At 36.7% G+C, this 16,148-nt stretch overlaps 1 protein-coding gene across 3 annotated transcripts in view; it reads left to right on the top strand.

Annotated features, from left to right (window-relative positions):
* The first annotated feature begins 690 nt into the window (after positions 1–690).
* Positions 691–16,148, top strand: part of LOC127970035 (AT-rich interactive domain-containing protein 4B) — a 62,354-nt gene continuing 46,896 nt past the window's right edge. For all 3 annotated transcript variants that reach the window (XM_052572237.1, XM_052572238.1, XM_052572239.1), the window contains exons 1-2: positions 691–919; positions 6,335–6,394. In XM_052572237.1, the coding sequence (XP_052428197.1) occupies positions 6,389–6,394 (6 nt within the window). In that variant the 5' untranslated portion in view covers positions 691–919; positions 6,335–6,388. The remainder of the gene's footprint in view (positions 920–6,334; positions 6,395–16,148) is intronic.

The raw sequence follows: 16,148 nt of genomic DNA on the forward strand, positions 1-16,148 counted from the left end.
TAATTTAGTAGAATGATAGGGTACATACATTAAACACATAAATTTTCAGCAGACTATTTAAAATAAACTGAGATTAATGATGACATCACTGACTTCAATGATGGACTGCGTTCATCTGTAATTATTTTGCATTATTGACACACTGTTTTCCTCATTAATGTTGTTCAGTTGCTTTGACACAATCTGTTTTGTTTAAAGCTCTATATAATTAAAGGTGCCTTGACTAGTTGTAAAACATCAGTACCAATTTAAGAATACGACTTTGTATTTTGTGCAGATGTAGTGCTAGATTTTGTAAGATGACAATGACACTGAATGTTGTTATTATTACTACATTTTCATGAATTTAATTTTAAAACATGCCAGCAAATGCTTCTGCGTTGATGTGCCTCGGTAAATGACATTAAATTAAAACATATAACGAATGAGAACCGGGTGATTGTTTATTTCTTTTATTAAAAAAAAAAACGTTTAGACTTTTCATCATCAAATGTAATTGTATGCAAAGAACAGGCGCTTGAAAGTGGGCGGAGCCTGGCGATATTTCCCACTCGCTATTGAATTATGGGAAATGTAGTTTACGTTATCATTGTGTGTTCTGTAGTCCCAACGTGAATGTTCCATTCAAAACATACAAGTCCCATGTATCTTTGCGATTAAAGGAACGCCGAGTTTACTTTCCAATAGAAAGCGGACGGGGTGGTTCCACAGTGGGAGGTTTGTGTATCCTTCAGTCCGTTTGAGAAGCGGAGAGGATTACCACCGAAAACGAGTGCGATTGCGGAGCGATTCTGTCGGATTCGCATCCCGACACCTTCCCTATATTTTCGGACGACGTTTCCAGCGCTGATCGTCGATGATTTTCCACGATTCTTCAATGGATTACTAATTTACCATCTCGATCTGTCGGATATATCAGGTAGGACGTTGTGTTGACCAGATAAAGTCTTAATGGAGACGGAGATCGAACGAAAACTACACCATTTCGAGCTTCTCAATTAGCATTATTTACGCGAATGTCATTTATTCGTTATTTTGACGGTTAGGCGTAGCTCTGCGGACCAACGTTTTTTTTTTAAACCTGGTTTTCTCGCGGGCCAAACGGTTTACAACGTAAAATAGTGTTCATTCAAACAGCGGGAGACTTTTTGTTCGCCTTTATTAGTTTGTTATTACTTGATGCTGCAGATTGGCCAACTTTGGTCTCCATTCGTAACAGCAGATCAGATGTTGTGTTGGAATTCGCGAAAAGACCCGACCACTTTCTTCTCGCTGCTTGGCATCAAATAGCTGATGGGGAAAAACACTGCCTTACGTAAGGCTTTGTGCGATCGAACAGAGTCGTTTCGACTAAAAGCGTTGGAACCTGACAGGGCACAATGTTATGAATCTGGAGTGTTCCGCGAACTCTCCCGCAACGATCGTCTCCTCTTAGAATAAATCCACGTCGTCGCAGTTTGCGATTCCAACGCGTTCCATTATCGCCGTGTTTATGATGTTAATGATGTTTTAACCTCGACGTCGATCTCTGAGCGTGATCAGAAATGGCTGGCGAGACAGGCTACAGTTTTCTTCCCCAGAAGACAGTTACATTTGCGCAGATAAATGGTTCTGTTTCGACGAAACGGATGTTAGAGAAGAACGCATGGACGCGACAGTTATTGTTTGAGGCGACATTAGTGTCGTTACGTCTCACAGCGACGCATTTGTTTTCCATTCTCTGATGTCGAAAGCAAATAACTGTCAAGTCTGATTTCCCCGATCGGAGCAAGTTGTACAGACCCCGTTTAGCTTGACCTTGTTCGGATCGTTCATTGTGTTGATCGTGTTGCATGCCTCCATTTAAACACCGAAAGCTCTTTGTGATTTATTTAACCGTCTAGTTCGCGTGCCTTTTTCCCCCATCGCGACATTTGGCTTTATTCGAAATCGCCTTGTCGCTATCGTCCCACTTCGTCAACACATAATGGAGAGCAGACATAGAGAGATTTCGTTCCTTTGTACGTTCAAAGCAGCACTGAACGTCGCAATGTTAAGAATGTCGATGTCAATCGACTGCAGTTGTGTGGCACAGAAATGGCGTCATAATGCTGTAGCGCAGTCGATGTTACGCGAACACGCGCACGCTAGACTACTGTAGTCTAACTCGACTGAAGCTTAACTTTCTCTATACTTTAACACTAGTTGTTTTATTCGATTGTAATGCTGACTCCTCAAGTCGGACCAAAGAGTTGTGCAAGCGAAGAGCTCAGCACTTATGGCTTTTAGGTGCTGTAAGCTGTTTTTTTCTCCAAATACCACAAATAAAATGCCCCCATTACCCGTCTGTTATCACTGAATGGATGTCTGGTCAAATCACAACAGTCTCTGTGACAGCCACAGGCTCTGTGTAAACTGCACGGAGTCAGGGGAGCGGCCCGTCCTCGTTTTAGCCAATCAGAGAAACGCTTTGTCCATCAATCATTTTGTGCTGACATTGCTGACATGCCTGAGGAGGGCGGGGTTTCGGAAAGAGGGCGTGTCGTTGAAGGGATGGGGGTTTGTTTAATTCGTCGAAAATTCTGATAGAAGTTAGCAAACAGTGGCTTTTATTGACCAGTTTGATTTAGTTTTTAGTCTGTAGGAAATGTAAATGCAAAGACTGTTATCAAACAGGTTTCCACGTCCAAATTCAATGGCTGCCATTGGTTGACAAGTCCTGGCCACAATTTGTTGAGTTAATAACACTGCATTTGGTTCACACTGTTTACTTTTATCATTGAAATCAACTTATGAATATGAAATGTAAAAAAAAAATGAGCAATGGAAATGCTGTTCAAATTAGATGTAGCGGGCTATATTTGTATTTCATAAGTATTGCTGTTTTTCTGTTACTTGATCAAGAACACAACAATGGTGACTGATGGTGATCAACCCTTGCAGGATGTGAACCTACAACCTTTTTGTAACTAGACAAGAGTTAACAAACAAGATATATTTCCTCCTTTTTGCTAACATACAATCATAAAGCTACTTTCTAACATCTAGAGGCAACTACCTTACGTTTCCATAGATTATTACAATAATTGTTTTCATATTAGCTTGTGATGCTCCTCATTATATGTCACTTTGGATAAAATATTCTGTTAAATATAAATGGTCACTCCATGTCAACTCAACCAGAGGTCCATAGCAAAAAAAAAAAAAAGTATATATTTTCATAATTTGGTTTGGTTTTTAACCACTGAAAATGTGTACAATTGAACAATTAACTCATGGAGCCACATTTAACTCTCTGTATAGGAAAATAAAAGAAAAAGTGCTAAGAACTAAAATCTGAAAGGATGTTAAGATATCTTTAATACTTTTTAAATTACATGCATACTATGTGGAAAAAGCACATAAATACATTTTTTCCCATTTTAGAACTTTCACTATTGGCATAGCAACAAAGTCATGTTGACCCCTCCACCCCCCTTTACAGAATAGTGTATTACTCCATAAATATACATCCGTGACTTTTAATGTTTTGGCTGTCATCCCGATTTATGCTTTTCTTTTTTCAGAAAAAAAAAAGGCCAATCAAAAAATTGAGCCAGGGAAGTTTCTGAAAATTGGTTGATTTGATGTTGAACAACTTAAATATGAATTGTATAAATTATAAATGTATTACTAGGATCACCGTGATTGCTATAGTATTATGATTTATCAAATTTTGTAATTAATTTGAAAATGATGTAAGTTTTAAGTTGGTCTTTATTGTCTGAAAATGTTAATCACAGATGTATTAGATTTCAAGGCTGAATAAAAGTGTATTCTAAACGGTTCAAATACAGATTTAATGGTCTCGATCAGCACCATCAAGTACATCTAAAATTAAAATATAAATATCTAGAGCCGCAGATGTTTTCCTCCTGGTTCACAGCACACACTCAAGCACTGTTGGCTTTCATAAAAAAATACAAACATCTAGCTGCAATCAACCAGTTGCATTACTTATTAGTCATTTATTTGAGACTCAAATAACATAGATCAAGAGGACAATTGTGTTAGTTAATGAACCATTTCAACCAGCTGATTACCAGCCAAGTTCTTCTACCAATATGCTTTTAATTTCAAATAGTTTGAGTAACAAATCTGAAGTATTTCTATTTAGGGCACAGTTTTGGGGAACATTGTTGGGCACATGTGTTTCTGTGTAGATCTCAAGTAATTCACATTTCCTAATTTCAAAAAGCCCAGCATGATGGGTAAATATAATAGCTTTTTTTAGAGAACCCAATGCATTTTTATTGGCTTATTCAGATTTCTTTTCTTTTCTTTTTTTTTTTTTTTAAGCTTGACCTGCCGATACAAATTTTCTTTCTAAAAACTATAATTGACAACATACACAAACAAAAATGTATACTTTTTATACATTGCCAAAAAAATATATTTTTAACATAAAATATATTAAACATTGCAATTCCCCCAATCTGGACAAAGTTACAGATGTTCTCCCCCTCAAACAAATCTCAAAATAAAGTCCTCTGTCACTAGAAAAGAGGTAGAAATCACTATTAACTGATAAGGAGTTGCTGTATTTAACAAAACAGATCTGTCCCTTCCCACTGTTTCTTAAATCCTTATTAAATGTGTCATCTTTCACATCAAATTCTTACATCGTTTCAATTAATTCAGTTTGAATAAAAAGAAACTGTTGCACGGTTACCATTCAAATGAAATCAGTATCAGCAAGCTCAATCTTTCCACTGCAGGAAACACAGAAGCTGCATCTGAAGTGGCTTTAGATGTATTTACACAGACTCTTTGATGAAGCGGAGGTGTCATAAATGCATTTACACTGCTAAATTCAGAATACATAAAGAATTTGATAAGATTAATGTTTTACATATTTTTATGTTTACATCTCGCGTAATGGCGGCTTCTGCTCCTGGGAATGGAGAAAGTTGCATTCTATCACAAAAACAATAGGAAAACATACTGGCGCTCTCCGGTCTTACGGTTTAACTGCTTACCGTGTGATCTGGCGACCAATTTCCTGGTTCAGGTCTCCGCTGCAGATGTGATTGAACGACCAGCAGATTCGGCGATTCTAAAAGTACAAACTGATGTGATATTATTAAGTGTCTAATAAACGCAGACTTGCTCGTTGCATGATTCTGATATTCTTGTAAAGATTACAAGTTATTTGTATGATCACCCGTAGCGGCTGAAGTAAGATAAACTAAAAAATAAAGTAAGTCTTTGATGGCGCGGGTTTCGAACAAGCGTTAAAAACCACCGAGCTATCAATCTACACCGAATAAGCTCCAGATCTCTGGATTCAACACGGGACTCTCGGGACACATCGTGCAGCCTCTGAATCAAGGAAATGTGATCGTGTTAACTTATGACCTGTGTTTACCCATTATGAAAATAAACCATAGCAGAACCCTGACTACATTTTATGGTTTGTGATCTCAGACAACTGTACATTTGTGACTACTGTGGTTTAATTCTAAACGCTATCGTTAACTCATATTTACCATAATAAAATAATTTTCTTTGCTTCTTTATTTTTGTATACTGTAAAGTATTTTTTGGAAAAAAATGAAAAAAGGTTGAAATATTATATTAGAAGTTGTGCTTATATTTTATATAAAGTTACCCAAAGGATTCATTAGCTAATCAAAAAAAGAACACTAATAATTTATTTGAATAAAAATAATCATTAAAAAACAATGCGAGTGTCTTTTATGAATGGGTTCCTGAACCATGTGCTCGCTTGATTCGTTTTGATTCATTCAGTAACGAAACACCACGGTGTGGTTTGGACACAAAACAGTTCAGCTGTGACTTTAACTGGAGCTATTTTCATCAACTAACTTGTGCAAAAAGAGTCAGTATTGAGCTTTAAAATGTAAGTCACTTAATTTTAACTTCTTACTTATTGAACTGCAATTGTATAAAACCACATTGCAGTTTGTGTTGAAATATTCTGTTCGTGCAATGTTGCTTTCCCTAAATCATATATTATACTTTTTTTTTCCCTTACTGAAATATGCGTCACAAATTTTTTTCGTGAGCGCTGTTGTGCTCATTTGTTCCTCTCACACACTCGGGCTGTGCAAGCCTCATCATCAAGCACGACATCAATACATGATCAGTCGCTGTAAGCGTGACGTGTTCCTGGCCGGTCAATCGGTGCATCTCTAGCTTTTTTCTGTCTACTTTCTAACAACTCAACTGGTTACATATTAGATTTCTATGACTGTCCTAGTTAATGTCAGATCAAACATCTCAGCAAAGCAGTCTTTTCACTCAGCCGTTCAGCGTCTTGTTCTCATTATAAATGTGTTTTCATGTCTTTCAGCTGAAGATCTGTAAGTGAGTTCACTCAAGAGGATCACCGTCACCGTGGACGGAGATGAAGGTAATGGTCTTGAACTTTAGAGGCACTTTATAGCGATGATATGAAGCATGGCAGATGATTAAATACTTGAAATGTCTCTAGACGTTGGTTTCTGTCACAGCAAGACAAATCAATGGTGTGCGACGTGCTATTGCCATTTATTTGCGGTTCATAATGTGGAAAAGACATTCTAATTTAACTGGACATTTTTGTATTTCTAAGTGCATTAGTGTTCTTAGTCTTCCTGGAGGTTAGAAGACAAATGCATACATTTATTCTACGTTGATTTTAAATAAATGTAGCAACCTTCAAGTTTGAATTCATGGCATTCATAAGATGCTTTTTAGCTGTTTTTAAAGTTTTAGCTTTCGTATTAAAGTTGTTTTGGTGATGGTACTTAACTCTAGATGTGTGCTCCGTACAGACAACATGAACACATTGCTCTTCTTTCTGGTTTTCTTTTTAATTAGTTTGGTTTCTATCTATAAATTCATCGTTGTAGGAAATGTAATACCAGTCAGCTGTGCAGTGGTTTTTAATGTAAAGCGTTTATGCTTTCCTTTTGATTCCCAGGTGACCAGTGACCAGATCGTTACCTGTAGAGATAAATTCTGGTCCTGGACATACACTTAATGACTAAACTAAGTTAAATAAAAAACGTCTGTTCAGTGAAAATAGAGTTATCCAGGACAGTGAAACTAATATTGAAACTAAAGCATGCTTTGTCACACAGAATCAGATTAAGCAAAGCATCTCTGATTACAATAGAACGTCATTGCATGTATTTGAAATAGAAAGTGCATCCTTCAGCATGGTAATAACAAGTGTAAACCAGGTCTGCTTATACAAGATACTGGGTTCAGTCTGTAAAAGGGAATGTGATCAAAATTCACGGAGGCGCAGTGTGCACTAACTCATGCTCCATCAGTAAACTCCAGCTCTTCTTGCATCCACCTCTGTAACATATGCTCATGCCCAACAGCAAGGTGGACATCCTGAAGATCATGGCAGAGATCTGTCACACACTAGTGCTCTGGTCGGTGGCGGCGCTCCGATTCTCTCTTGGCTGTGGTTGTTATCTGTTGTTTGAATAATCACAATGTGATTCACCCATCTGCTCCATTGACTGATGTCTGTCTTTGTAGAGATAGAGGGAAAAATCAGAGGCTTTTGTTGATGCGTTTCATTAAGCTGCTCAACTGACTGTGAGGTTGTATTGCTCTTCTAGAGAGAGTGTTGGGTATTTACTTACATTTTGGAAGAGAAGGCCGTCTGATTGTATAGATTCATTCACAGCAGAGACTGATGCATGTGTCTCAGTACACTGCAGCAAAAGTTCAGATCGATTCAGTGGAAACCTCTTTCAGCTCTGTCTGAAAGTAAACAGTGGAGAGAGAAACTGTATTGGTGTTGTCAAAAGACCTGGTACTTCGGTACCAAGTCGGTACTACAAAAATGAAAATGTGAGGGTAGCAGGTTTCTTTAAGTATCGGTGGTACCGAGTACCCGGTCAACCCGGTTCTAGACGCATACAGCGATATGATTACCGCGAAGCAGAAGATGCGGACAGCATCTCAAAATCCAGTCATGAAAATGAAACTTACATTTTAATATCACGGTCACCGAATTTGTCGAAGGTAGCATAAATTAATCAAATCTCCATATGGACCAGTATCTGTAAAAGTTGGTTGAAATCTGAATCTCTGTGTGAATGAATGAATGGTTTGTTTACTACATACTATAGACTGAAGCACGCGACGCATCTGCCGTCTCAATAAGGACATAAATACATCAACAACATCACCAGAACTGTCACTTCACAAGCATTTTACTGTTTCATTTTAGTAAAACCAGTGTCAGTTTAAAGGTATTCACGGCATTGTGCTATAAATATTACTATCATTTAGTAGAATGTATGTGATGTGAAAAAATTTGTAAAACTTATTTTTTTTAAAGAAATAAATCACACAATATTTCTTCCATGTTTTAATTTTAAATAGCAATTTCCCTTTATTTACCAAAAAATAAAATGTTTAAATTTCATTAATTAAAAGACAAATTAAATGTGGGTGAAACTTGTTTACAGTTTTTCATAATTATATTACTTGTAGAAAAACTTTAAACACAATCGTAAATAAGTATAAAAAATGCCATAGGTTTTATTCTTAGTGATTAATAAGTTTAAAAAAAAAAAATTATTAGCATATTTTTGTGTCTTGCTTTGGTACCGAGAACCGTGGGTTTTCACTGGTATCGGCACCGAATACTGAAATTTTGGTAAGGTGACAGCAGTAGCCTGTATGTTAGATGCGTGCAGCTCTTAAAGGGACAGCGCTAAACATGCTGCCGACTGTCATTAAAGGGATAGTTCACACAAACATTGAATTTCTTGTGCTGATCCCAAAAAAGATATTTTGAAGGATGTGGGTAACCAAACCTGCAAGGTTCTGGTCAACATTGACCTTGATAGTAGGAAATAAATAATATAGAAATTTTTATATAGTATTTTATTTTTATATTTGTTCATTCAACTTCTTGAATGCTCCGGTTAAATACACTGAAAATAAAGTACTGTTGTTTTATTTGTATAATATGTGTATTTTAGTGCTGTCAATCGATTAAAAAAAATTAACTAATTAATCGCACAATTTTTTAAAATTAATCGCGATTAATCGCGATTAATCGCAATTAAAAGACTGAAACTTTTTGGATATGTAAATGTAAAATGTAAATAATTAATGTAAACTCAAGACAAAGAAACTATTTAAATTCAAAATATGATTGTTTATTGGAATTTTTGTTTAACTTGTAACACAGATTTTCTCATGTAAACAACATACCTGCAATAAACCATCAATATTCTCCAAATTAACTGTTGGCTTGAAAGCCATATTTATTACAGAAATAAAAACACAGGCATGTAAGTACCATTTGAATTTCAAAACAATCAATGCCAATAAAAAACAAAAATGATTTCCATGTTGAATTCTAAGTGGACTGCAAAAAAATTCCAAAGTATAGTCATTGCCAGTGCTTTAAGTGGGCCAGTATGCACCCGTACTCAGTACCGCCACTTCCAAATATAGCTCTTGAGCGTACCGCCACCTCTCCGTGCGCCCAGAACGTGCTTGTAGCGTACCGGTACGCTCATTTGGACATCTGTTTTAATAGAGGTTTTAATCTTTTACCTGCACTGCCGATTTTCAGAGCGCCCTTCACAATGCAAGCTTCCTAATTCATCCCACCCAGAGCAGAAACTACATTACCCGTTCACCCTTAAGTTATACAAGTGAATAGCGCATGTGTCGCTTTTCCCACTGTTAAGTGTCAACAACTCAACGTGGCCGGAGAAGGTGTGTGAAACTCGTTGTGAGTTATACTAAAGCAAAATCTTGAGTATTTATTGTCTGATAAACATTAAAAACTGTCTGCGGAGGTTGAGTCGTCCTGCAGCCCCCGCTGGCTGCTCATTGGCTGCAGCATCTTTTTTCTAAGTTCTAAAAAAATACCGTAGACGGCAAGGCACAAATTTAGATATTCATTTATCGAATTAATCTATAGCCTATGCACAAAGACAATATGATCGTTTTGTCCCCTTTTTGTTTTAAAGCTTGATGTAGAGAGAGAGCGCAAGTTGCTGCAGCTGAGGAGGACAGTGATGCACGCGCACAGGAGTGATTGACAGTTCGCGGCACTGTGTACAAAAATACTCCGATACACAATTATTTCGTTATTTTCGTTTAAGCTTATTAACGTTAGCGTTACAGAAAGGTCTGATTTACGCACTGTTACAGTCATACAGTCATAATGTTTCTTGTGGCAGACTGAAGAGTAATCCGGCAGAGTTTTATACTGAAACTTTCCGTCTAAAAGTCCTTCCTTGGTCTTATCCATATTTCTTTGCACGATGAACATACAAAGGCCACAACTGGAAATAAAAAAAACTGCAACCGCGTTAATTGCGTTATTTTATTTTAACGCGTTAAATATTTCAAATTAATCGAATGCGTTAACGCGCTAATTTTGACAGCACTAGTGTATTTATTATGTGTGTCTTTTGTTCTTCTTTCTTAATAACAAAAATAAAATAATAACAAAGATTTTTATCTTTGCCGACTTTGGCCTAAATATCTACCATTCTTTTGTTATAAATATATGTATATATTTATATATCTTTATAATATGGAAATTAGCTGTAATGCTCAGACAACTTTCAAAATAGTAAAAATCAACATCGACCGTGATATTTCTTAAAAAAAATATATAAACTGGTAAATTATTGTGAGATGATATTTTTGCCATTTCGCCCATCCCTAACTCTGACCTTAAATCATTCGCTTTTATGGTAAAGGTCTTTCTGATTGACACTGAAAGTGAACAGTTATTCAATGTTGTGTCTATGCATGTCATCTTTGGTTTAAATGAGATACAGAAGCTTGCCAGAGAAGGCTTGCCCACAGATTTAGCCACAACAGTTATGCCAGAAATACACTAGCTTGTGTAGGCTTGTTAGCAATGCAATATAATGCAAAAGCCAGTTATAAACAATGTTTTCAGGATGGATACATTTCCAGCGGTCAAATATTGCTGATGTCTGAGAGAAGCAGAAATTGCATTCTTGATGAAAATGCCATTAATTGTGCCGTTCTACTAAGCATGTCAAACACCTCATGAGTATCTTTTAAAGATTTGAAGCCACTAACCTGACAAAACTTGATTTGTGTTTCCTCAGTCGTTGGAATAGCTTCGTAACTTGTCGTTTTCAGACCCTGGACTCTTGCAGGTTGCATAGCTGGCCATTTCTGTCAGCACTTGCTCTTTTTTTTCTTCCAGTATGCAACAGATAACAGACTGTCCAGAGCTCGGTGAGATCTCTAGCCAGCTGAGTGAGCACGACAGGTTCTCGTAGCTGTCTTGGCATGTAATTATATGACATTACATCACATCTTCAGTCATTTGAGCGGTGTCCGGGTGTGTGTGCTAATTTAAGATGTTCATAAGAGACCCTTCGATAATAGAGAAATGGCCAACAAGACTGATGTTTATCTGACTTTACAGTGTGCTTACAAGGCGCCTGCTCCGCAGAACGTGTTAACATCCCTCTGGATGTGTTGACGTCCCCATTCTGAGAAGCCTTTCTTTTCACCTTGCGGCGAGAAACGCTGACATTGAAGTTCCTGCGACTGTGCAGCGGCGTGGACGAATGGAGATGGAGCTGGGTATTCATCTGCTGCTGGAATGGAAATGACCAGCTCTTTGTGTGCATGTGTTAAGGAGAATTGTGAGAAGAGGTTACGCTGGACTGCATTCAGCAAAACAAATGTGTTTTAAAGTGAATGCAGGTGTTTGTCTTTGCAGAAATCGTTATTTTGAAGCCAGGATGTTCTGGGTGGTTGCTAGGGCATTGCTAAGGTGTTGTTTGGACGTTGCTATGGAGTTGCTTGGGTGTTTTTGTTTGGTTGCTTGTTTAGTGTCCTCTTTATTAGTCACAAAAATGCCACTTGCTGTAATTTAGTATTATTTACTGTTGTAGTTTTTAATCAAGTTTAAATTCGCTTTTGTTTGATATTTACAATTTTAATATTAGTTAACGTTTTTTTTATTTTGTTGTGTGCTTTCCTTATTTTTATCAGGGTTTTTTTTTTGTAAAAAAAAAATTATTTAGATTTAGCATTCATTTATATTTATTTCAGTTTATGAACAGTAGTACTTATTTTTCTTGCCATTAAGGCAGAATTTTCAGTGAGTTTTTAAGTTTTAAATATTTTAAGTTTAATTTTATTTAAGCTTTATTTCAATTGACAAAATATTAAGTGTTAATACAAATATTTTAGTCGTTTTATTTTCAATTTGAGGCAGTGCTGTTGTGATATATCATTAAGATACTGTAATACTTTTTATTAGTATTTTGAATCCGTTTTTATATTTAAAAAAAATCCATTTTAATTTGAAACTTTTAGTGATTTTTCGTTTTTGTTTTGTCATGTTTAGTATTTTGAGTGTTCAATTCCTTTATAGTTTGATTCATTTTTATTTCAGTTTTAGTCGTTTTTGTACATCAGGTTAAACCAAACTACAATGAGAATTGCTGTCTTGGCAACTAGATGAACTTAATTTTATTTCAGTTAATTTTTATTTTATTCCAAGTAATTATTTTTTTTTAGATGCTTTTAATTTTACTTTCAGTTTTAGTTATGTAAAATTAGACTAGTTTTAGTTACAATAACAAAACCAGATTTATGAATTATTATTAGTACTATTATTATGATTTATAATAAAACATTTTTTTTTTTACTGCATATGTACAATCAAAGATGTTCCTGAAAACCTTCTAAATGAATAAATACCCTTGTGTTCTATTTAATAGTAATTCGCCTCCAGATGAACTCCCAAACCTCTTTTTTTTTGCATGCTCAGACAGTTCCGCAATAGCACAGACTACTTCTCCAGTTTAAAGTATTGAACAGCACAACAAAGAGAGGTTTCAAAGCAGGGCTATTTTCTACTCTTTGAATTGTTTGGTTCTTGCTTTGAATTATTGTCCTGAAATGCACGTTGTGAATCCTAAAACTGCAGCAGCAGCAGAGTTTGTCTTTGTGTTGTGTGTTGCTGTGTCTCTGACGTGCTGCTCTGTCTAGAATCACCCATTTGGAGGAGGTGATTAAGGGGAAGTGGAGAGATGGACATCTCTCGGCTGTTTCTATTTATAAAGCGGGACACAGAAGACTGCCAGCGTTGCCCACCACAGTGACCTGTTCCTGACCCTTGTGTGCTTTCACGTCTGACATCCGTCTCAAATCAAGTTGCTGAAGTGCTCATGTCAGTCTTTCAAGCAACACCATCAAAACTGGTTTTCAGTAACTAAAGGATATATTTTGTTTCAACCGTATGCTGTTTAGAGAAGTAGGTTTTCTTGTGTATTTGAGATTGTTTGTATAATAAAACCTTCTTGGAAAAGCATCTTTACATTAGGAGCTTCCTTACACATTCATTAACCATTCAAGATCAGGATGAGTTTGTTTCTTCAGCAGGTTTGGAGAAATGAAGCATTGCATCAGTGTCTCATCAATGGATGCTCTGCAGTGAATGGGTGCCGTCAGAATGAGAGTCTGATAAAAACATCACAATAATCCACAGCACTCCAGTCCATCAGTTCACATCTGGAGGAGTTTTTTGTCCTCATGTTTTGAATATCTGGTGTATATTTGTCAATCCGCTGGTGTTTTTGCCCCCAGCGCTGGTTAATTTCTAATCCTGCCCTTGGCCGTGTTTATCTAACTCTGATGAATGAATATGAGTCGTCGTGGAGCTACAGAGCGTCTGATGGTAATGTCATCCTCCGGGAGATGAGGTTGTGATTCATAGACACTGAACAGATTTTGATATGTTTGGTTGTGATTGTACAAGGCATATTTGACAGATTTTGTGGTTCAAAGGAAGCTGTCTGGCTTGAAGAACCATGTTTGATGTTGAAGCCAGAGGCAGACTTAACTGAACTAAACTGTATTAATGAAGAAGCCCAACACAGCAGTCTGCTTTTATTCTCTTCAAGAACAGACAGATGAATTTCTGACTTTAGAAAAGGCCAATCAGGATCCAGAATTTTGTGACTGAACTTTTTGGTTCATTCATAGTCTTAACTACCGGTATGTCTTTGCAAAATGAAGATAAAGATTATTCTCTAGCCGTATACTGTTATTTACTTAGATTTGTTTTTTTTTCAAGTTGACAACCTACAATTAGACTTTAAATGTTAAAAATATTTAAATTCTAAATAAACATGAATGTTAATAAATAATATTAATAGATTATAATATTAATTCTTAACCATTAAAAGTTTTATGTTTAGATATAATTTTTTTTAGTAGTTTGAGTATAAGAAAGGCACATTATAAATGAATTTTATTATTATTATCATCATTTAAAGGGTACATAACATACACAGTTTCACCTAATCTCATGTTAATCTTGAGTACCTATAGAGTAGTACTGCATCCTTCATATCTCCAAAAAGTCTTTCGTTTGATCATGTTTGTAAAAGAAAAATACAGCTTTCCGATTCTTTACGGAAAAAGCCGAGCTCCTGGAAGCGTGCGGTGGGCGGAGCTATGATACTGATGTTTCGTGTTGTTTCCATGAACATATCTTCACTTATGTGCAAATCCAGCGTCGACTTGGGCCTTGTTTCTAAAACATTCATCACTCAAATGACCAGAACGCACTTGCTACACTCCGTTGCTGCCCCAGAAAAACAAACTGCATCCACTGTTCATGTAACGCTGGGTTCTTGGGGAAGCTGAATTCAGTAAACTCTCCCTCAGATCCCAAAATGCACTTATTTGGAGGCGATCTCGAACAGATCTTATGCAGCGCTGTGGATGATTTTGAATTTTGAAGCGCGTTGATGTGCGCGGTCTCGTTCTCCTCTGGTAGATGTGTGTGCGCTAGTGCCGAGAGAAATGCTCTTATAAGGACTTCCGTTCCCGTCTATGTCATTAGATCCACGATCGAAAAAAAACTGCAGATTTTCAGTTCAGAAATTCTCAGTCATTCTTCTAAATTATTTTTCAAAACTTTGGCCATGTTTAGCATGAAAATCCATCTCTCCAGAATCCATCTAAGTCGCATCAGTCCAAAAATACGTCATGAGGAAAAAAACATATATAAGTCGCACTGCACTATAAGTCGCATTTATTTAGAACCAATAGAAAACATTACCGTCTCCAGCCGCGAGAGGGCGCTCTATGTCTTCAGTGGTAGACTACGGGAGCAGTGAGCAGCATTAGAGCGCCCTCTGGCGGCTGGAGACGGTAATGTTTTCTCTTGGTTCATTTCTCTTGGTTCATGTCAAATTAATTTTGATAAGTCGCACCTGACTATAGGTCGCAGGACTAGCCAAACTATGAAAAAAAGTGCGACTTATAGTCCGGAAAATACGGTACTTTTATTGTTAATAAATTGTTAACTAATAATCTTAAAAATAAGTTAAAACTAATAAAATTATTTTATGTTTGCTTTATTTATTCATTCATTCATTCAGTGCTTTTTACTTATTGTGCCATTTTCCACAATATTATTAATATTATAACCAGGTTGTTTTTTACTTCAAATTCAGATCCCCCTTGTTTGTTAAAAGCTTTATACAATCATGTCTCATCTAATCAGATTTCAAAGTCTGAATAATCAGTTTCATGATTTAATGTCATTTTAAAATCTATTGTAACTCCTTAAAAAAACAATCACCATCCAGTGCCATCCAGTTGTATTCACTCATATATTTACCAAATTATGATGGTGATTTTGGACTTGGACATTTATATTATGTTGTTTGTGCGGTGTCTTTTATTTGAGTAGCATCTCTTGTCTCTTCTGTTGTTGACCTGCTCAGTGTCCCGAACACATGTGTAATCAGGCGCCGGACGGCAGGGGAGAATTTTCCACCCCAGCAGAGAAAGGTGAATGGAAAAGCTGTAAAATAGCCAACACAAGGAACCGTTTTCCCCTCGCAGAAAGTCGCCAATATTGCAACAGCTTTTCTGGTGTTTCAGGTTATATAACCTTCACTTGAGTGGACTTTTGTAATAACGTTGGCAGCGCAGTGCAGGGTTTTGAAGTCATTACACTGCTGGCCAAAGTTCCTGCAGCCCAATGCAAATGTCTCCTGCACGCACGGCCCTGCCTTTGAGGAGAAGCTGGCTGCAGCGTCCAGAAAATACATGAGTGCCGCTCTTTGAGAGCTCTTCTAGAGTAATGATACTCGTGAAAGTACAACAAC

The sequence above is a fragment of the Carassius gibelio genome, chromosome B13 (assembly GCF_023724105.1).
Source record: "Carassius gibelio isolate Cgi1373 ecotype wild population from Czech Republic chromosome B13, carGib1.2-hapl.c, whole genome shotgun sequence".
Classification (NCBI taxonomy): Eukaryota; Metazoa; Chordata; class Actinopteri; order Cypriniformes; family Cyprinidae; genus Carassius; species Carassius gibelio.